The sequence below is a fragment of the Papilio machaon genome, chromosome 17, assembly GCF_912999745.1.
Source record: "Papilio machaon chromosome 17, ilPapMach1.1, whole genome shotgun sequence".
NCBI lineage: Eukaryota > Metazoa > Arthropoda > Insecta > Lepidoptera > Papilionidae > Papilio > Papilio machaon.
The window spans coordinates 5,574,441-5,597,177 of NC_060002.1; the positions used below are offsets into that span (position 1 = coordinate 5,574,441).

General features: G+C 32.9%; 1 protein-coding gene across 4 annotated transcripts in view; it reads left to right on the plus strand.

Moving 5' to 3' along the window:
• Nucleotides 1-22,737, plus strand: part of LOC106721682 (protein doublesex) — a 100,746-nt gene that overhangs the window by 27,339 nt on the left and 50,670 nt on the right. For 2 of the 4 annotated variants that reach the window (XM_014516703.2, XM_014516704.2), the window contains exon 2: nucleotides 9,073-9,216. In XM_014516703.2, coding sequence (XP_014372189.1) covers nucleotides 9,073-9,216 — 144 coding nt within the window. Of the gene's footprint in view, nucleotides 1-9,072; nucleotides 9,217-11,500; nucleotides 11,600-13,711; nucleotides 13,887-22,737 lie in introns of those variants that run through there. The other 2 variants (XR_001357522.2, XM_014516705.2) reach the window with 2 other exon arrangements.

The following is a 22,737-nucleotide window of genomic DNA, read 5'->3' on the forward strand; positions in this document are numbered from 1 at the left end:
ATAGTATTACAATGCCTTGACATCACTATGGTAGTGTTTATAAATAATTTTGATAATTTCATTACTCTCGCTCAACACTCATTATGTTTACGATATGGAATATTTGTGAGTACAGCTTTTATCGAGTATTATATGCGAAGGTGATCTCATGAACATTGCGTAATTAATATGACTAAGTTTCAGTATTGCAATGAAATGACTAACTTTCAGATTTTAATGTTTAGGACCTACGTACACAAGGAACTTTGAATTAACAGTAGTAGATTCTGCAACAACAATATTTCTATATATTTCGATAATAAACGATCGGTGAAATACCACAACCACACAGAAGAAAGGCGTAAAGTGGAAGCGATTCAGCGTTTCCTGTGATGATTATGCGTACCGAAGCCCTAATTTTAGTCCACTTTCCCTTCCCACCCTACGAAAGAACAAAATGCGACGCATGCCTGAGTACGGAACTCTATGACATATCGTATTTTTTTAAGTTTTTATTAATTTTCAAGTTTCGTTTATTATATAATTTCTATATCAAGTATGACCATCTTAACCTCCAAATTTCTTAACAACTGGGGATTGTTAAAGACAAATTTTATATTAACTATTGTCCTTAATTTTTGTATAATTAATTAATGAAGGTATAAAACGAGAAAAAGAGCTTATAATAAGATCGGAGAACAATTTGCACAGTAGTCATAAAAGTTTTTCATTGACCTAGTCGTTTATAAAAGCAGTATATTGGTTTAAGTTAATCATAACTTAACTGCGCTCGTGTCGTATATTCGAGTATTAACTTTTATATCCATTTATTTTGCTTATATTAACGTAACTTTCTATAAAACGGTTGAGAAAACATTATTTATCCCTTAAATCTATATATATAAAAGAAAGTCGTGTTAGTTACACTATTTATAACTCAAGATCTGTCGAACTGATTTAGTTGAAAATTGATGGGGAGGTAGCTTAGAACTAGGAGACGGATATAGGAACTTTTTTTTATCTTGTGTGCATTTTTTTTCTTCCGCGCGGACGGAGTCGCGGGTAAAAGCTAGTTCTTTATAAATATTAAGATAATATTGTTTATGCATTGTATAGATTCAAGATCTGTTCTGTTTTTAACTGAGTTACTGCAATATTAACATGTCCGAGGAAACTTTGTATTTCTGTTGAACTAGAAATAATTTTTTTTTATACTTTTGTGGTTTTGATACATGAGAGATAGGCTCTGGTTTAGGATAATAGAATGGACATAATTTCTTACAAACTTGAGATAAAATTTCCATCTCATCTGTCAGGATTTTTTTATATACTGTTTATGTCTTTATATAAGGATACGTAATACACGTGTTATATATTTAAAACCGTACTCATATTATTTTACTAATATTAAATATGCGAAAGTACCTTTAGATGGACGGATGGAATTTAGAAGGTATGTATCTTCAGAACGGCTTAACATATTTTTTTGAAATTTGTCATAGGAAGGAAGAACACATAGGCTACTAGTTACGTTTCTTTTAAATTCCGCGCGGACGGATAAGTGGGCAACATCTAGTCTTACTAATATAAATGCGAAAGTTTGTATGGATGGATGGATGTTTACTACTACGTATCTCTAAAATGGCTTAACGGATCTCGATGAAATTTTACATAGATACATAACATAGTCTGGTAAGAACACATAGACTGCTAAATTTTTTTTAACTCCGCAAAGACAAAGTCGCAAGCAAAAGCTAGTAGGTATAGGTACAATAAAGATTATTATACCAAGACCATGAATAAAATTATTCTAATGTAATGTTTCCTATAGCACCAAATCTTAAAGGAAGTTAACAATACATATCTCTACATGGAAACGACTACAGGAAAAATTAATTGTCAATTTCCGACGTCCGCTGAGGCGTGGCGCTGTCGGCGCTTTGCTGCTCCGAGGGCTTTCAACCGAATCGATCTTTGTGTTGAGTTAATCATTCAGACGTAAGTAGCCTTTATGATCTTAGGAATAAAGGCGATAGTTGCTCTGAAGAGTATCTATACAAGGCCGCAACTGCATAATGTGTCTGCGCAGTGGGTGGGGCCTGAATCGCTGACAGTTATTAATGATTCCTAGCAATAGCTCAGCCCTAATGTATTGTATTTAAAGATGTATTTACTTAAATATATAATGTTAGTATTGTATTTACATACCAGGGGGCGCTGAAATGCCCCCATCGAGACTTGTTCTTTTTTCTATCTTTAGGTTAATAGCTTAGACCGACATTATCCGTTTTCGCTTGTTATCTATCAAGGAACAATGACAAAACCAACAATGATTTCATATGACCTACCCATATGACTATGAAGTAGGCATGTACACAGTTTTAGTTGCTGCATTTTGTTCAATGGTTGAATAAAAGACCTCTTTTAAATACCTTATAGCATAATATAGAAATGTTGTGAAAAAAAACACAACGTAGTTTGAAATTCATTTCTTTCATGCTGAATACAAAAGAAAACTGATATTTTGTAAATTTATGATCACGTATTCTGCATTAAAGTACGATTTACATTCTTTTGTTTTCCTCAGTAAAAAAGTTATTACCTATAAAAAGTTCTTTGTTCAAATATGTATTCACCAATCGTGAGCATTATTTAACAATTAAAACAAAACTAACGCGGCCATTTTGAAAAATCAGTCACGCCTCATTCACACCGTACAGTGTTGCTTATCGCTCACGAAGGCGAACGTTTACGGGCTCGTAAAAAATAATATTAACTACAGTCGATTCACTACTAGATCCAAGGTGACATAAGATTGTTAATATGTATTTACATGTATTCTACAATTGTTTTTATTTGCTTGTAAAGGTCTGCCAATTGTGTTAGGTTTTATGATGCTATTCACAGTTATGTTTTTTACTGTCAACGCTTTTAAATCTGTAATTTATCTGTTTTAAAACTAAATACAGTATTCGAATGAATAGAAAACGTTCAATGTTGCTTGTGTTACGAGATCAACACAGTTACAGCCCATGGTACACTCAGATTAGAGTTGAACAGCAATAGCTTAACAACGGTTTATCTTTACCTTCGTATTCCCTGTCATATTGTAGACTCATTTCGGTAAAAGTTGCTATCTCTTTGTTGGCGATGTCTCAATAAAAATCGCTAAAGTGTTATCTAGTTATTAAATTTAACAAAATGACATAAAATTTAGGCTTTAGGCTAAATTGGAAGAGAAATTATTATTACAGTTATATTTAATGAGAAATGAAACTATTAAGTCGCTAATTGCCAAACACAGTTAATTAAGTTCTATTTTAAATTAAAGATGACAGGCGATAGGATTAATTGTTTTAAACTCAGTTATTAATAATTCGAATAATCAATTATAACATAATCAATGGGTTAGACACATTTTTTCCCACAATAAGTACAGGAAGGTTAATCGATTAAAAATATTCCATAATCGATTATGGTTTTAATCGATGTTTAGCGTGAAACTGGTCGTAATTCTTGTGTTAATAGGCAGTTTGTTTGGCTCGCAGGCGGGCTTAGCTTTAACGTCGTGTTATCGCAAAAGACGACTTCCTGCGGTACCGGCGGCCGGTCACGTAGCGCGCATAACGGACAATGTTGAACGTTTTTGTGTTCGCGCCGATTGTTCGGTGTGAATGAGGCCTTGTATCGATATCACCGGACGTGTCGCGCGACACTCATACGTTATTCCTGTACTTTCAGTTTCCATGTTTTTAATAGAACTCGTCGCCTATTGGTTGTAATTTGGTCGCATTGCATTGTATTTTATTATAATTTTTAAACACAAGAACTAGACCAAATTTTATCGTTGTCAGCTTGTTTTGGAGATAACTTAATCGAAATGGCAAAACGGATCATTGCATAAGTCGGTAGAAAAGACAGCTTATACTTTAACTTTAATTTTAAAGATAATAAATCTCTAATAAAATTTTAGTTAGTTCGTAACATTATCAAGCTGTTTTCGCTCATAAGGCTACTTTCCAAAATGCCATTATCCTATCCTTGCTAATTTTTTTTTATATGAGAAGGTGGCAAACGAGCAAACGGTCACCTTAAGTCGCCGAAATAGCGGGCGACCGTTGCCCATGGACATCCGCAAATGCAGATGCGTTGCCTAACTTTGTCTAACGTTGAGAAGGGGACGCATAGAAAGAGGACATTTTCCCTTCCTATGCGTCCCCTCTTCCGCCCAATCCACTTCCCCTTCTCATCCTTTCCTAATAGAAAAGAACGTGAAGGGGAAGAGGACTAAAATTTGGCCTCCGGCATCACACTCATCAGACTGTACGCGGAATTACTTCCACTTCACGTCTGTCTTCTGTGTGGTCGTGGTGATTCACCGGGCGAGCCGGCCAATTCGTGCAACTGATGTTTTTGTTGCTGGCGTCTACCACTGTTAGACTCTTATATTCTACATACTACTTCAAGTCACTGAAGTGACCAGTTTCATATTATTCATTTCGTTATCACAATTTCGATCTTTCAAGAGAAGAATGAATAGGTAGATAATAGATGGTCAAGGACTGGTTCATTGTTAATAAATGGGACCAAATAGCTCGCAATTCCTTTCAAAAGAAAAAAAATAAATGAAAATCGGACAACCAAGAACGGATGTACGGTGGTACGAAGTAACAAAAGATAAAACATACATACGAATTGAGAACTTTCTCCTTTTTTAATGTCGGTTAAAAAGTAAATAGAATTGGACAGTGGTATAGAAGCTTCTAGACGTAGGTAGTAATCTTAGTATTGGCCATTACCTCCGCTCGTAAAGCCACGTCCTTGTATCGGAACGTTACGGCTAATTTATGATCTACTCACGACGCCCATAATTCCCTATTTAATTGTACTTACAATGTATTTGAATGGTGGAGTAGCGAATTAGGATGTACGTAGCTTCGTGCGCAGTGTCGTTAGTATGTTATTGCGTTAAGTAACACCTTTAGTGACTTAGGTGACGATTGTTGCGATATCTAAACTTAAATGTGCACCAAGTTATGAAAAGAATGCATCGGTCAATATCTCTGGATTAAGTCCGTTAATTGCTGTTATTGTTTTGGAGGAACTTCTTTACTAGAAATTGCAGTCATTACAAAAGAAACGATTTGATCTTAATCTTCGAAAATGTTCACTTTTTTGCACCGAAAAAGGTAAACCACTGGTGCCAAATTCTCTTGAATGATAACTATATACCTTCTTATTTACTGGAAAAAAAATACCGCTGGTTTCCAAGGATTAAACATATATTTAAAAAAAATATGTTGTCTCTGTTTTTTTTTTCTTTTTTATTTAAGGGAACTAACGATTATGTTGACCATAGAAACCGATAAACAATTTAAGCGATGCAGATAGCTGCCAACATTATAATGCAAGGGTAATTAGTACTACCAACATTTGAAACAATTACGAGCAGTCCATTTTATTGCGCTGATGCTTATAATTTACGCGCAAGCTCTCATGGCTCTGTAATTATATGAAATGTTGGCTACAAATTGCGGGCACTTAAAAACTATAGCTTGGGAATAGGGAACTCAAATCCTGGCCTATTTATAGTCTGTCATGTAAATAAATGGAAGTAAAAACGATATTTTTTAACTTGGACGGCAGATGTTTTTAAAATTGCTATTGTGGCTTAGTACCTACCTACTTATCATACAATAGTCATATTTACACAATACGTGTCAAAATTATTCACATTGTAAAGAAGATATTCATTCGTTTGTCGACAATTGTATCTTTGTATATTAATATTTTTAAATTTGTTAACAGATAATATAGGTACATTGGTTCATGAATTATTGTAAGAATGGTCAATTATTTCAGTCTTATTAAATAATATTTCCAGGATCAAAGGTAGACGATGTGTTATTCCAGACTATGCTTTACCTCTATGACAAATTTCATTAATATTCATGCAGTTCTGGAGATACCTACCTTCAAACTAACATCCATTCATCCATCAATCTAAAAATTCGCATTTATAATATGAGTAGGTATAAGTAAGATCAAAAATTCTGATTTGATTTCATTTAACTATTGGAAATCCATGTATATTAATCGGTCAATTTCAACTAGATTTCCCTCCTATTGATATCAAAATCTATGATTATTTAATTATATTTTAAGATTTAAATTTTTGTATTTTTAAATTATAATAAGTATATTAATAATTTAATATTATATTTCGTAAAGTTCAAGTAAGTCTTCTAATTGTAAAGTTGTAGAATGCCATTATCTGGTTAACAAAAAAAAAAACGTAAATTTAATTTTGAATTTCGAACGTTCCGTCGCACTGTCTTACCACAGCACCGCAGGCCGCAGCACTGTCTACGTGCTCGAGCTTACGTAGGCGTTAGAGAAAAAAAGCGGTTCTATATTCAAAGTTACAACGACCAATAGCGAGCGCTGTAGGCGGGGCGGGTCGCTGTCATTGGCGGAGCGCGGCAGCTAACGATGCGTCGGTCGATTATAACGTTACAACGGTTTTCGATCGTTACGCTACTTGCTTTATGGCGGGGGATTTTTATTTGGCTGTCACTAAGTGTTGCCATTTATTAATTTTACCAATGCCATCTGCAAAGTTTAGTCGAGTTTTTTAAATGTCAAATTTTAAGTAAGTCATATTGGAAATGTCAAGTCAAAAGTGAAATGAAATTTCAATAAAACATTTTTAGCTTTCTTAAATTTTTTCTATAAGTTTTTAATTTTATTTTGAAACTGTAAAAGTTTAATGGAAAATTGAATTTATTATGAAATACAAAGATTTTACTTTTAAAAATGGAAGGGTGAGAAGCCATTTAATATCCGTTGACAAACAAGATCCCACTGTCCTATATTGTAAGTCCCCACTCAGGAAATTGGAACATAAGGTGCATCATTACAAGATTTTTACATTCTCTAATTAGTGTCAACATTTTTGTTTAAATAAGCTTTAGGATTTATAATAGGTTAAAAAAGCTTTTGACATACTCATAAGTTAGAATTTTTCATGAATTGACATAACAAAGATGTGAAGCATTTATAAATGTTATCTTACTTAAATTATAAATTCGATTGTTTAGAATCTAAACTTACATCCATCCATCCATTCATCTAAACTTTAGATGAATGGATGGATGGATGTAAGTTTGAAGGTATCTCCGTAATAGCTCAACGGATCTTGATGAAATTTGGCATAAATGTAGAGCGTAGTCTGGAAGAACACATAGGCTACTTATTAATTATTTTTTTATTCCACGCGGACAGAGTCGCGGGCGACAGCTAATAATGCAATAAAAACTTATACAGCTACCTTAATTAAAGAAATATTTGAACCAATCAATAATAAATAAACTATTGATTACTTCAATCATTATACCGCAATTAAACCTAGCATTTTAAGTGCGTAATAAAACTGACTTATAGTAGGTTTAATTGTAAATCTTGGTACAAAGTTGCATAGAATAGTCAACGAATGAATTTCAATATCCATTTGCATTATAAAGAAAAATAAATTAAGTAAATCGGTTTGCAAATATCGCCTAATACTATCGCAAATATTCCTAATAGACCCTCTGAAGACTAAGACTAAAACTAATTTTAAAATAAACACATAGTAATCAAAAGAAGTAACTATCGATTGAATCGTCTAAAGTGCATCCATTTGTTTGTAGCGGCGTTCCATTCTCACGTTTGTAAATAAAAAGAATGGACATTTCCACCAACATGAAGTGCATCTTAACAGTGTGCGAGGCGAGTGATGTGTGACCGAGTGTCCTTTGGAACTTGAATAGGTATTTTATCGTCGACGTCTCTTGGACAAAGGGAAGTCGTAAAGGAGCCAAGTGCTGGCGGCGAGGCGAGACCTCCTAAGCGACGCTAGTGATGTACCCTGCGTGCCAAATGTCAAATTTATCCTTATCTATTGTCAACGTCGATTGTCATTTTTATTTCACTAAATTATGCGTTTTGAGTGTTTGTTATAAAGATTTTGAAATTAGATTTCCTTTTATACATTAGAGAAACATATAACATACATACATAAATATAACTGAGCTGAAATAGTTATATTTTATGAACTGTTGTGTGATTGCTGAATCAGAGATGTTTTTCTTAGTACCTACTATAACGGCAGCCATTAAAGATGTTTAATATTCCTATCTCAAATAGCAATATATTACCTTTATTTATGTATACATTAAGAAGTTTGTTTATTCTCCATCAGTTGACAAGAATGTTCCTAGTAAACATTGCTTGAGTCCCAGGGGATTGTCGGCGCTTGTCTATAATAAATCCCAATTATTCAGTTTACATTATCTTTTGACATGTATAAACACTCTTTAAGATTGAATCGCTTCATAGAAACGTTTATTTGTAGTATCGGTTTACAGTTCCGGGCACTGATGCGTATTGTTAGTGCTAAACATACACGGCCGATTTTAAAGCGGGACGGCTCTATGTCTTATTTTAGTCTATGGTATAATAGATGTCACACAATTAATATCATTAATCCTACTTTATCTAGACTAGATATTGTGTTTACTTTCTCTTAGGATTCAAAGATAATTATCTTAAGAAAATTATAAATGTGAATGTTTGGATCCATAGATGGATGTTTTGTTAGAAGGTACCATGAAGGATCTCTCTTAAATTTGGCATGGATGTAGAACATAGCCTGGACGAACACATAGGCTACTAAATAAGTTTTTTTTTTAATTCCTCGTGGACAGTTCCTCGGTGATAAAGCTTTTGATTACTTAACAGATCAAAAAATGTTTCATAGTCCCCTATTTTCGTCACGTGTTTAGATTCGGTTGTTGCATGCGAAAGGTGGACCTTTTATTTGGAAATGGTTTAAGTCAATTGTTAAGATAAAACAAACATAGCACATTTGTTGATGATATAAGGCAGATGAAACATTACACCAAAACATGTTATTATCTCAAATTTTTCAAAGTGAAAGAAAGGGATAAATAATTTTTACTAAGAACATTTTGGCAGACCAAAATCAACTTTAAGACAAGGATACCAAGGATTATTAACTTAGCCGTTTATAATGAATTATGTTTGTTACAGCGGTATCCCTTGAAACCCTGGTGGAGAACTGTCACAGGCTACTAGAGAAGTTTCACTACTCGTGGGAGATGATGCCGTTAGTCCTGGTCATCCTTAACTACGCAGGCAGCGACCTCGACGAGGCGTCGCGGAAGATAGATGAAGGTTAGTAATATAACTGCTGCCACTTTTACTGTCATACTCAGAATAACTACTGAATGGAACTTTAGTGTACATTTAAATCGAAGTAAGCTACATAAAGAGTCTGCTTTATAATTCTGGGTATGGCAGTATCTGATCTTATATGTTGTAAATTTGCAAAGCGAATTTGATATATTTTCAATGTATTTTAACGTTTTTATTTTATTTCATTTTTTGAATTATTTTTGTTTAAATTGGGAACTTATTATCATTTGAGACATTTTAAATTGAGTAGCGTTTTATAATTGTTCATCAATTCATATCAGGATTTGGTATAAGTAAATTTTTAAAGTTTCTTCAATAGTAAATGATCTTGTCGAGTTATGACAACGTAAAATTGCTAAACGGAAAATTACTAGGCTTTTCATTTAGTTTAGAATAGGATAATGGCCGTACTTTATATTAAAACATTCCTGTTAGCAACATATTGTAGTAACTCTTAATTGCTAAGAGAAACTTCCATCTTACTGTTTTACTTCTTACTAATATTATTTTTGCGAATGTTTAGATGGATGGATGTTTGAAGGTATCTCCAGAACGGTTACACGGATCTTGATTAAATTTGGTACAGTTATAGAACATAGTATGGAAGAATACAAAGGCTAACTATTACGTTCTTTATAATCCCGTGCGATAGAGTCGCGGGCGACAGCTAGTTACAATTTAAATTTCATTTGTACTCTTATAGCTGTCGCCCGCGATTCTGTTCGCGAGGAATTTAAAAAAAAATATCAGAAGTCTATGTGTTCTTCCAGGCTATGTTCTACATCTATGCCAAATTTCAGCGTGATTCATGCATCTGTTCTGAAGATGTCCACTAACAAACATCTATCCACCTATCCGTCCTTACATCTAAACATTCTCATTTATAATATTAGTAAGATTAGTAGGATTGGGATAAACTTAACCACGAGTTAGTATTTATTTAACATACCCGTGGTATAATTTCTCAAATTAATTTTAATAAGAAGGTATATTTTTAGATTTTACAAATCCAATATGAATTGTTTGAACACTTTTAAAATATTTTAGTTTAATTGGTATAATAAATCGCATTGCATTTGATGAGATTATTTAATTTATATTAAACTGGATTTGTTTTATTACACAAATTAATCACAATATTTGAATTAGTTCATCAATATTCGATTTAAAATTAGGATAAAAAATAGAAAATAACAATAAAAATAAGACAAATCCATTTCAATGCAAATAAGCGAATTGATTATAATTTTTTTAAATGTAAATCCTTTGCTGTGTTACTTATGTTTGTAGTTAAATTATTATTTAACTGCGTCTATAAATCTTTACATAGAATTTCTTATTGCTTAATCACTTCTATGTTTAATAACTTATCCATTTATCTTTATCGATCGAGGATTTAGATTATTTTATAATTTATATTTATAGCGTATTTCTGATTGAATACTTTCAAAACTAACTCACCTTCTCATTATCATGCAAATACCAATAACTTTTTGCGGTAGAGGTATTTCTGTAGTATTAATTCATCACCTCCTTGTCTTTGTCCTACTTAAGTAGAGTCAGCGCTAGGTTTCCCCACCTCCAAATCAATCTATCTACGTCAATCTATCTCAGTCGTCACCCCCTATTTGATTTTATTACCTTTAACGCAATCCATCCATCTCTTGCTTGGTATACCTCTACCCGTGTACACCTTCACGCTCATAATTTAAGTTTATTAACGGCAAGATTTACAACGGAAATCTTATCTTAAATGTTTTTTTTTTACATTTTGCATATCTTATCATTCTTATTTTAGAGACATATTTGATTGATAAAAGACAGCAAATGATTTTCATTTTAATTTTGTCAACATATTGTTGTATTGATTGAAAAAACTGCAATAAATTGTCTTAAATAACATTGCAAATTGTTTTACTTTACAAATTATTTTACATTACAAATTGTAAACGTGTTAAAGAAATAATTTTTGATTATTTTACAATCACGATATTTTTAACACTTAATAAGTATTTTGATATTACGTACTGTAAAATAAATTCTATGAAACACAATATGTTATTGCTAGTAAAATAAGGATAATTAATCATATTTAATTTTACTGGTTACTTTTATAATGTACAAGTTTCTAGGCACAGTAGTTTGACCTGTGCAATAAATCAGTAAGTCAGTAAATCAGTTTACTCTATAATTTATATAAATAAGCAGTTTTTTCTTTCAATCGGCACGCTAAGCGTTTAAAAGCAACATTGTTTGTTCACAGGAAAGCTCATCGTGAACGAATACGCGAGGAAGCACAATTTGAACATCTTTGATGGTCTCGAACTTCGGAACTCGACACGCCAGTACGGACTTTAATACAGTAATAATTAGTTGTTCTAAAACAAACAGACACTCAAACTTACAGACATACACTTGCTACGCTTAGGTATACAACAGACAAAACTATACAATTACTCAGACAAAATACAAATTGCAACAAAGATTAAATATTATATAATAATTAATTAATTATTCAGTTAATATTGGTGCTGTAAATAACAACAGTTTTTAATAATTATTATAGTTTAATGGATATAACAGATATATCACGAAAAACTCAAGCCATTTTTAAATCGAAATAGTCATTTGTAATTTGATATTTGATTGAAAAGCAATAATACCAATATAAACTTATAGCTTTATAAAACCTATTGTTTTCAATAAACTTAAAAATAAAAATTGCACAAAATAAACTTTGTCCCTAATCAATTCCGGAAATGATTCATCGTAATGTGACACTGTTTAAAAGTTTACACAGAGTTTAAATTTAGAATTCGAATGCGAATGTGCAATCATAAAACCGTTGTAAAGATCAAACATGAACATGTCAGCCGTTACTAGCAACATTCAAAGGTGACGTTTATGTCGGACACGGCCTGCGAATGTGTCGGCCAGTTCTAATAAAAGCTTTCACCAATTAAGATGATTTAACTGATTAATTTATGATTTAAATTTACATCTCTTATTACTGTAATCGTTATGTGAACGTTCTACTAAAAATGATTAAGTAAATGTCAATATAATGTCTAATGTATAAAGGTCTGTTTTAGATTCCGTATTTGATCAAGCAAATTTCATGATTCATAAACACATACATCATACGACACAATACACAAGACGAAAATGTATTTGATTTAAAAAAAAAAAATCAAAAAGTGCGTATCTTTATATGATCTCAGGCTTTGTTATTAATACAATAAAATTTCCTTAATTGTCATAATTGATTTAGGTTTCATTTTTTTATATATCGACGCTGGAAAGCGTAAACGCTGTAAACCCGAAAGTATGAACTTTACAGGAGAGCCAAAAAATCATAACTCGTGAGCTGATACGCCTACTCGTACAAGCATGCGGTATTTAGCAATGTTGTGTAGTTTGTGCTAACCTATAATAAAATCATTATCGTTTGATAATGGTTGAAATTATTAACGTGTGAAAAACATATTCGCGATTTCAAGGGTTACAGCGTTTATGCTTTCCATCGTCGATATTTACAAATTTATTAATCTATTTTTATAACTGTGGTAACCGCACTTCTTACGACAAGATTTTATTATTATTTTATTAGTCTAGCCACCAGGTGTTCTAAATATTTTCGATTAATCGATATTATGCACATCACTAGGAAGTGCGTGGTGCGCCCAATTTCAGTTAGTTGCACGTAATTAGAAAACATTGATGCGACCACAGATATTACTAATCAGAGAGTTGCGGCTGTAATTTGTAGTATTCATGAGGATTCATTCTCTACTTGAGAATCGCCTTTAACTACGTTGAGATGTTTTAACCTTATTTACATGGAAGAGGGGTGCAAATTTTAGCTGTGATATGTTAATTAAGATGAAGATGTTTGAGAATTCAATCCGTAAAACTGATTATATTTTTCAAAACATTGGTTCGAGGGAAGAATATTTTCGTTTTTTCCTCTGTCTAGGCATTTTCGTTGCTCGAGTGATAGAGAGTTAACTGGCATTGAGACATTGTGTAGGTCTATTTTAATTATTAGGGTCTTGTTTAAATATTATTACTTTGTGTTAGGCAATGATTAAAAATAAATCGCTGCGACTTTCTGATCAAGATAAAACAAAGACTGACTTATGTAGTTTTCGAGCGAACAATATTGCAAATACATTTTCGTCTGACAAAGTAGTACACTCGGCCACAACAGTGTTGCTTGAAAATTAATCAGAACACGCACACTACAATGGCCGTTACTCTGTAGAAGAATGTCAGCGGACTCACAAACTGGCAGTACACAGCTCTAACCAGTAGTGATTTCCACTTTACAGTGACCGGACGAAGGTGGAGAAATTCGAAATATAAATCAGTCGATAAGTGACTCTTCCGTAAGAAGCGTTCACGAATAGTGATGTGTGTGTGCGTGTAAATTGTATCGATATTTATTTGATTAGTGTTGTTTTCTTTTTTGTAGGAAAATGCTGAGCGAAATTAATAATATAAGTGGTGTACTATCGTCGTCTATGAAGTTATTTTGCGAATGATACTATGTTTTACAAGTGCTGTGTTTTGTGTGGACGCGCGCTGTGCTGTGCACTGTCGCTTGTTGCGAAATGCGGACTGATTGGCTGTCAACACAACGGATGCAGGTGAGATACATAGACACATACTAGCTACCTTAAATATTATATACTATTATATATTATTACTGTGCATTGTTCTTTATATCTTGGATGCAAACTTCAAACATAACTTTGTCTCTTTTCTGACCAACGAAAAAGTTTCTAAACTATAGGAGACGTAAATTTAAGATAGGACTAATTACAAGTTCTGACAAACATTTTATGAAAACCCATTTTATGAGTTAATCGTGTAGGTATTAGAAGTATGAGGCCTCCAACACACTTCTGCGAAAGCGATTCGCTCCCTTACGCAGCTGTGTAGCACAGGCGTTACATAACAAGGCTTGTATAGCAACTATTGCAAATCTTATATCTGGTCGTGCTTCTGCCCCGAGGGTTATTTTAAAGCCATAGCAATAAACGAAGTTTTTATCACATTTCCATTTATAATATTTTATTCGCGGACCCTCCAGCGCCGCGTCTATAACTTTGGACGTTTATAATATGCAATTATGGATTGTAAAAATGTTAAGCGGAATCTTCTTAATGGTCTGCGTTATAAAAGCGGCCGTAATGAGCGGCGTGTAGGCAAATTGTATTTCACCCGTAGATTCCTCGAAGGGCAATAAAATTTTTGCAATTATGTTATGGGTTTGTTTTGTATCGCGTTGTTTTCTCAAATATATGTTGGCTGGTTTGATTTATAAAATATAACTACTTTACTATTGGTACGTTAAAAATATGACTTTTATAATGAAAATATTTGGTACCTACTTCTACTTAGCTTGATCGTAAAGTTACCAAAAACGGCAGCAGCATAATACATTGTAACAAGTACGCTAAAAGGCGTCGACTTACTTTTCTTCGATTTTTGGATCCCTTTTGCAACACATGTTGCCATATCCTAAACCTATATCTACACCAGTGTCCTTTCTATATTATTTTTTCCTATGTCAATACCACTTTGAATTTTTGTATTATATTTAAATAACTGAACTAATATTACCGAATGAGGTGTTATTCGATTCCCACGCTCCATTGAGTTTCATAAGGGTTCAGTGTCATTTTTAGCCGACTTCAAAAAGAAGGTGGTTGTCAATTCGACTGTATTTTTTTTATTTTTATTCAATAAATTATAAAGGTGTTTCGGCAGTGGAAAATTATGGTTAGACGTAAAAAGGCGACTAGTGTAGACATAACTTAAGAATGCGGACTCCGGAGGTGTTTCTAGCTCTATAAACATATAGCCTTAATCAAAGATTAAATACGTAGTAATTAAATCACATTGCGTTCTTAAGTAAGTGTCGAGATATTTTTTGTCGCATATACGAACGGATGTGCTGTTCGTAGATTGAATGTTTGCGTAATTAAGACATTAAAATAATGTGGATCAATTATTTTTAAATATATTTTGATGTTTTATCAAAAGTAGTTTTTGCCTGTGATTTCGTTCGTGCGGGATTTATAAAAGTAGTAATAAATATAGCCTATGATACTCAGTGACATTATAGCTTTCTAAGGGCAAAAGAATTTTTGAAATAGGTCCAGTAGTTTTTTAGTTTATTCGTTACATACAAATACAAAAATACAAATCTTTTCTTTTTATAATATTAGTGTGGATGTGTCGATGTAATTTTTTTAGGTTAGGTTGTACCTACGCGCTTGTGATAACAAAAAAATATATATTCTTAGCCATAAAAAGAATTATTAAAATTGAAACAAATTTATGAGTTTTACCACTACTATTACAAAATATGCCTCCCATAACGTTATCACTTAGACATTATTTATTTGCTTTTATGAACTCTATTGCAAAAAACTAAGATTGATTTTTGCACAACAAACCAACGTTGAAATAAACTGTGATAAAAACATAGCTCATTTTCAATTATGGTTGGCCGCATCGTAAATTATTAAAACCATGTATCTCCCAATAGAATACTACCAATACTATCTGGTAATGTTGCTCTAAATTATAATTTTACAAAGCCTTTTTTACAACCACAAAGTAGATTACCCGTATCCCCTATGTTAGAAATATTTTCCACAATGTGGACAAAGTATTGTTTTCATTTAAAATAAATAAAAACAGCTTTGCTGGAGGTCTTGTCTATGGGTGGTACAACGACTTTATGACTATCATAATGTGTGGTCGTGTTTGCAACAAGAAAAATAGTAACCATAGTTATGTATCAATAGACCACGAACCATATTGTGATGCAGTTGTTTTATATTGAAGTTGGCGCTACTGATAATTGTCATGAGTCTTGAAACACAATAAAAAAAGGATTTTTTCAACAACAGTACTTTTTAATTACAAAGCATAATTGACAGCATTTCATTCGTTCATTCATTCATTAATAATTTTGACAGTAACTAGATCGTATCTTCTACAGCGCAGGCATTTCTGAGCTCCTGTGAATGTAGTATTCAATGATTTTGCAATCGACCTTTTTTAAAACCTGATGGTATGGAATTTAAAAAAAAATTAATCGATGAGCTATTAATACTTCATAAATGAACTGGCTATAAGACGTAGTATTTTGTGCTTATTTGATTTTCGCCATTTGGCGCGTATGGCGGTTTGTAGCGGAGGTGTGGATTCGAACTAATAATTTAGATAGAATTTACTGTCACGTAACACCAACAGGCGCGTTTAAATTGGAACGACGCAAAAGCTGTAATTTCCAAGCAATAGTCCAGTGGTTATTAATATTTTTCTGCTAGAATGAATAGTGTCATTTAACAGAGATGCGCTATATATATATATAGGTTTTAGATTTTATCTTACGACACTTGTCTGTAAAGTCGTCCTGCTTTGCCATCATTCGATGCACAGCAGTTCCTCTACCGAGGGGAGCATATCAGAACCTCCTTGCACATGACTATTACGTTGATGTTATCATTATTACACTCTTTGTTGTGTTTAGTGTAAAATTAATTAAATGAGCCATAGTTGGAAATTTTAATTAACCTATAGTTTGAAGACAAGAAAGTCATTTGTTTTTATATTTTTTCAAAAAGGTTTCGACATCTACAGAAGACTGGCCTTTAACGTTACGAGAATTTTCCGTATATTAATGAATTTACAATTTATGTGAGGGGAGAGGTCACCGGTTATCATGCGAAGCACGCCTCGTGTAATTTTCTATCACGAGGTAGCACATTTTATCCACAACATATTGAATATCGATAATGAATCTTCAGCAGCTATATCAGTGTGTTTAGCCATTAAATTGTGGGAACAAGTAAAAAATACTTCACGGCTTTCTAAATATCAACCGATCGAAATCGTACTTTTGCGGAATTCCTTAAAGACCGCGCATCTACAGTTAATTTGGTGTTGTGGAAGTCCGTAGGCGTTGTTGATCACCTTATTCTTGCCGCTCGTTTGCCCCCTTCCGAAAAAATATGGTAGACAAAATAATGCATCTTACTAAACATTAAATAAATCTTGGAAATTGGACTTAATAATTGAGTTTTCAATACTGTTTAAAATTACTGTTCTAATTATTTAATTGCCAACGCCTACAACACTAGTTTGTAGCTAGTGCTGTAATGTGGAGTTATCGAATTAATTGGTAACGGTCAACCGATACACAATTTATCTATAGCCCTCGTAACTTGTGTAACTGGAATTAAAATATTACGACGTTAACCTTTTTAGTACTTCTTTGGAATTAAAGTGACATATTACTTTTTTACTTTTTTCTACGCGACAGTTATTTGTCACCTCTATATATTTCTATATCGTTAATCCAACTTTAAAAAGTTGAAATGGAATTTGTAGTAAATGAGAATTTAGTTATAATTTCGATTCAATGCTTAATCTGGATAATAGGTAAATAATTTATGATATTTTTAAATTAAAACTCAACGGTCAATCCCAGCAGGTATGTATGTTACAGTCTCTGTATTAATATTATGTAGATTTGTTATGCTAAATAAATAGAGCGGAGCATTTTGAGTCTCTCAGTCTATAACAGATAAGGCGTCATGTAATTTATTTAAAATATTGCCTGCATTACTTTGTAAGTGATAAGCGTTATAATTTGGTTATAGATACGATTTTAAGGCACATTTGTAGAACACTGGCTAAGTTATTCAGTCGTGTTAAAATATACCACTTTACCGTCTCTTATTCCGGTATTGACATGGACCATTTGCCAACAATGTTGCCGCAGCTGTTTCCCTCACTCCACTTGTTTTATCAGTATGTTAGATTGAGAGAGAAAATTTTACGACGAACGCTCGTGAACAGCTCGAAGGGCTAAGCGCTTTCATTGCTTATTTTGTGCTGTGACTAATTTTGCGCCAGCGTTCTGTGCTAGGGTTGTCAACATCACTCTCTCAATTGTTAATATTTTTATTAAGTTTTGTTATTTATTTAATTGATTTAACTTCATGTTAACAATATACATTCTACAATTTTGCACACTTAATGGCAATTATTAAAATAATTATTTATGGTTATTGATTATCTTAAAACTACAGTAAAACTTGGATAATCGAAAAACCTTTATAAGCGAGAGTCATTGTCTGGTTTCGACAAACGACCTCCGTAAGCGAGAAACTTATTGGAGAGAAAACTTTATGAGCGAGAAAAATATCGCGATCCCTTGAACTCTCGCTTATCAAGGTTCGAGTGTAGCTTTTAAATTATTCACTAAATGGAGATTTTATCGTTTAAATTGAATTGCCAATTTAAACGTTGTGGCAACCCTACTTCAATTACCAGAACCTAACATAGGTGTTCCGAGAAAATCTATAAAACTGAGAAATTTTATAACTTCTATACGGCCGTTTTATGTTAACGAATAAGTAGTTATACATTTAATGGTAACAACTAAATACAATTTTTGTATTAATTTGCCGTTTTGCTAATGTAACATATACTTTACATTTTTTGTTGGCTATTTCAATTATCTTTCCAAGATGCTCTTGTTGACATAACAAAAAATAAAACTATTTATTTTTAAAGATCGAGTCAGGAATTTTGAAATGATGAATGAATCATTGAACCAATGAATAAATAGTTATAAAGAAAAAATTATTGACGGAAATTTTAATTTAATTCAAATTCAGAATTCTTTGTTCCTGAACAATAGAGATTCATATTTTGGTACTAACAAAACTAGAAACTTAAATGTCATAAATATCGTCGGCGAATCTCTCCGCACGGAATTAAAAAATAAACGTAATTATAAGCCTATGTGTTCTTCCAAACTATGTTTTACAACAATGCCAAAATTTCATCGAGATCCGACAATCCGTTCTGAAAACAGATACCTTCCAACAAATATCTATTCATCCAAACATCCGCATTTACAATATTAGTAAGATTTAATTTGTGTTGTTAAAATATTACACAAATATAATGTATACCTTATACTGTTCTATTAAATTTACTTTAAATACGTACTATATGAATGAACGTCGGTGGCTCAGGGGTTAAGCACTTGACTTGCAATCTGTAGGTCATGTTACGAAATCGTTCTCACGATTATTCGTGATACCGAATTAACTAACATTCACTCTTTATATAACAAATAACAAAACAAATTGTATTTAAATGTTACTAATTGTAGTCCACTTTTTGTTGATTGTTTGATTTAGAAACAATTTATTCTTAATTGAAAATCTCGTATACATATTATTCGTATTTCAATTATTTAGTGTGCAAGTGTTAATGAACTATTGCCGGACGAAGCGTTTTCATTAATAGTTGTCAAATGCATTGTTACCTTGCATACAAAGTTCTAAAAGAGACAGTATAAAACATTCTTATTACATATATCCTTTAAGTTTGCTTCCATCCATCCATTCAGCCTCGTTACGCCCACTGCTGGGCATAGGCCTCCCCCAAAGATCACCACAATGTTAAGTTTGCTTAATATCAATCAATTTAGTTCTCGGTCGATTCCCTCGAGATATTGATCAAGATGTTTAAGTTTTTAAAAAATGACGTGTTTGAGAAATTAAAAAAAATAGCTACACCCGTATTTTTGATAAAGAAATTGGCTAATATGACATTAAGATTTGATTAAATTGCTGAATTTTTTGTCATACAATCTATACAATGCCTGGGCGCTACACTAGTTCATCATTTACTAGCGGACTTGAGGGAGGAGGGGATAAGTACATACAAACGCAAAGTTTGTGGTCGTTTCGTTATTTCGGCGAATTCCGCATGCTTGTTTGCGACTCTGTGATTTAAAAAAAATCGTAAATAATATTTGCATATTTCGTATTATTAAATAAATACAATTACATACTTTTTAGTCTGTCTATTCCAGTTGTGTAACTCAATGTCCGTAAACAGAAGGGCTGTTGACTGGTCAGTTACTAAGTAATTAAATTATCTCGCTCCATGGGTTAACAGATTGAGAGAGATTTTAAAGAGGGGAGAAATTCTCTTTAATTTATAATACATTTTAAAATAAGAGGTAATGTTTTTTTCACGCTGTACGATATATTTCAAATTTATAACTTACTCTAAATATTGTCTTTTATGTTACCTAATTTTGCGAAACAAACTGTTTATCTCAAAGTTTGCAGGACAAAATTAAATGTTCGTTTCAAAAGTTGTTTCTACAGAATATATTTGCGACATACAGTCGGGCATAGCGGTCTACCTTTATACAGGATGTTTCCGAGTGTGATCAGAAGTTTTCAACACTGGTTTAACTTTTTGTACAGGACAGTGTCTTGTTACGTAAAGGGGTTGGATTCGGTCAAGCAATTTTGTTTGTTCAAAACTTGCGGTTTTATCAATATAAAGTTTCGGGTATTGTAACCGCAATTATACAGGATGTTCGGAAAACAATCAACACTGCGAGAACTGTTCAGTCTGCGGTGTTCTTCCTTAATTAATGTTCGTAAATTTTGTTAATGGGTCTACTGTTTGTTAAACTGCGTGATATGTATATTATTTATAAATAAAATGTTAATAGGACCTTTGGTTAGAAATGAATAATCGTTAAGTAAGTCGAAATCGCATCTAAGGTAAGTCCTGAATAGTTACGGTGGGACTTTTTAAAGTTTAAAATGCAGCCATAAAGCTAAGACGATACACGTCGGGTCTTCGGAGTCCGGTAGTAAAACGAGCTACGTCCGATATCGCGAATTCCTTTGGATCGTATCAAAAGTTTTATTGCGACATCGCTTTGTCCCGCTCGCACGTACGCGGTTCTAAAGAGACGGTGCTATGCATTATCTTTTTCAGGAATTCATTGTCGTTGCAAGTTTTATGTGTCTTGTGGAGCGTCGCATATTTTTATTGCAGTGCGCGGATTGAAAAGCTCCCATGCGGCTGCCTGCGATGCCTTTCTAAGGAAATACTATAAAAGCCATCGTAAATTTAACTATTTCCTTTATGTTATTTGATTTTCGAGTAAACAAACTCCACTGGCTGCATTAAATGTAGATTAGCTGAATGTACGTATCCGGAGAATCTTTCTCCTTAGTGGAAGAAGACACGCCTTCAATATGTAGTGTGTAGATAAAAAGCCGTAACGTGACGGAAACAGGTGATGCTCGCGTCACGTCATGGCTTTTTCACGTCCTGCAATACCTAAGTACTGTCAGTCGAATGTTTAGAGTAACGATTATAAAAACCCATATTAACGTAGAACTTTTTATTTAATTCAATGTCAAATAATCTCAAGATAATGCTAATGAAATGAAAGAAAACGCGTGTACTTTACGTGTTTGTTGATGTCAAAAGCTATTCTTGGAAACACAGAGAGCTGCAATTTTAACATGTCTATACTAAACGCATCATGGATAGAAACAGATATGACTTGAGGCGACGTATTCCAACAACTTCATAAAGGAACGGTTATATTGCGTAATGCTATGTTTTGCGAGTTGCAACTTTCTCAAATAACTTTCCCTGTCTTGAGATAATTTTAGTGGAGAACAACCAAGCGGTGATTGAAAAAATAATGTCAGATTGGAGGGAATTGTAAATAAAAAAGTGTTTTAAAAATCGGAAAGGTAGTTCTTAAACAGGCGACAACAGCGTATACTGAATTTTATTAGGCAAATACTTATGGTTGAGATTGGTGGATATAATATTGGAGGACGAAGTTAACTTTTGTCGATTAGATATTTGTTTGATTAAAGAAAAGCGATACAAGAAGTGAACAACAGGCATATACAGGTACGTAAAGATGGTTGTGTCGTAGCCCTTGTACCAGAATCGCAACCGATAGAATTTCATAAACACTATCTAAATTCTGAGTGTCAGGTTTCATTTAATTTTTTTAAATTTAAAACTAATAAAGGTTTGACCATAGTTTATGATACTGAAAAGAGATTAGATGAGTATTTAAGATTGCTGTACTAAAGCAATGAAAAATGTCGACGTAGATAAATTTACGTGCAATTTCTGCAAGCGGATTGTCGTAAATATATTCTGTGCTATAAAAACGGGACGCATTCGGTTATAAGATTTTTACACCGACCTCGTAACGACGCAGGCTACTGGATTTAGTATAGCTTCCCTTCAGGCTGTACTTTTATTATCCTACGCCTGCAACGCATTTTGCAGTCTATCAAATAGACCCATAAATATTTGGAAATAAACCATTTTTTTATGATTCTAAATATTTGCATTTAAAACATTTAAGAAGGTAAATAAATTGTGCTTTGTGTATATACTCAATTTTTATTTTATTGTGAATTTAATGTAACCTGAAATCTGTTACATTTTCAAGTGCTCACAACTCCCGTCACACTTGCGTAAGGTCAGCGTACAAGGTTCTCGTTCTCCAGACCGATCTATCTTCATTTATTCATCACTCCTTTTTTAATTTTGTCACCTTTCACGCAATTCATCCATCTTTTCCTGTCATCAGTTACATATTTGTACAAA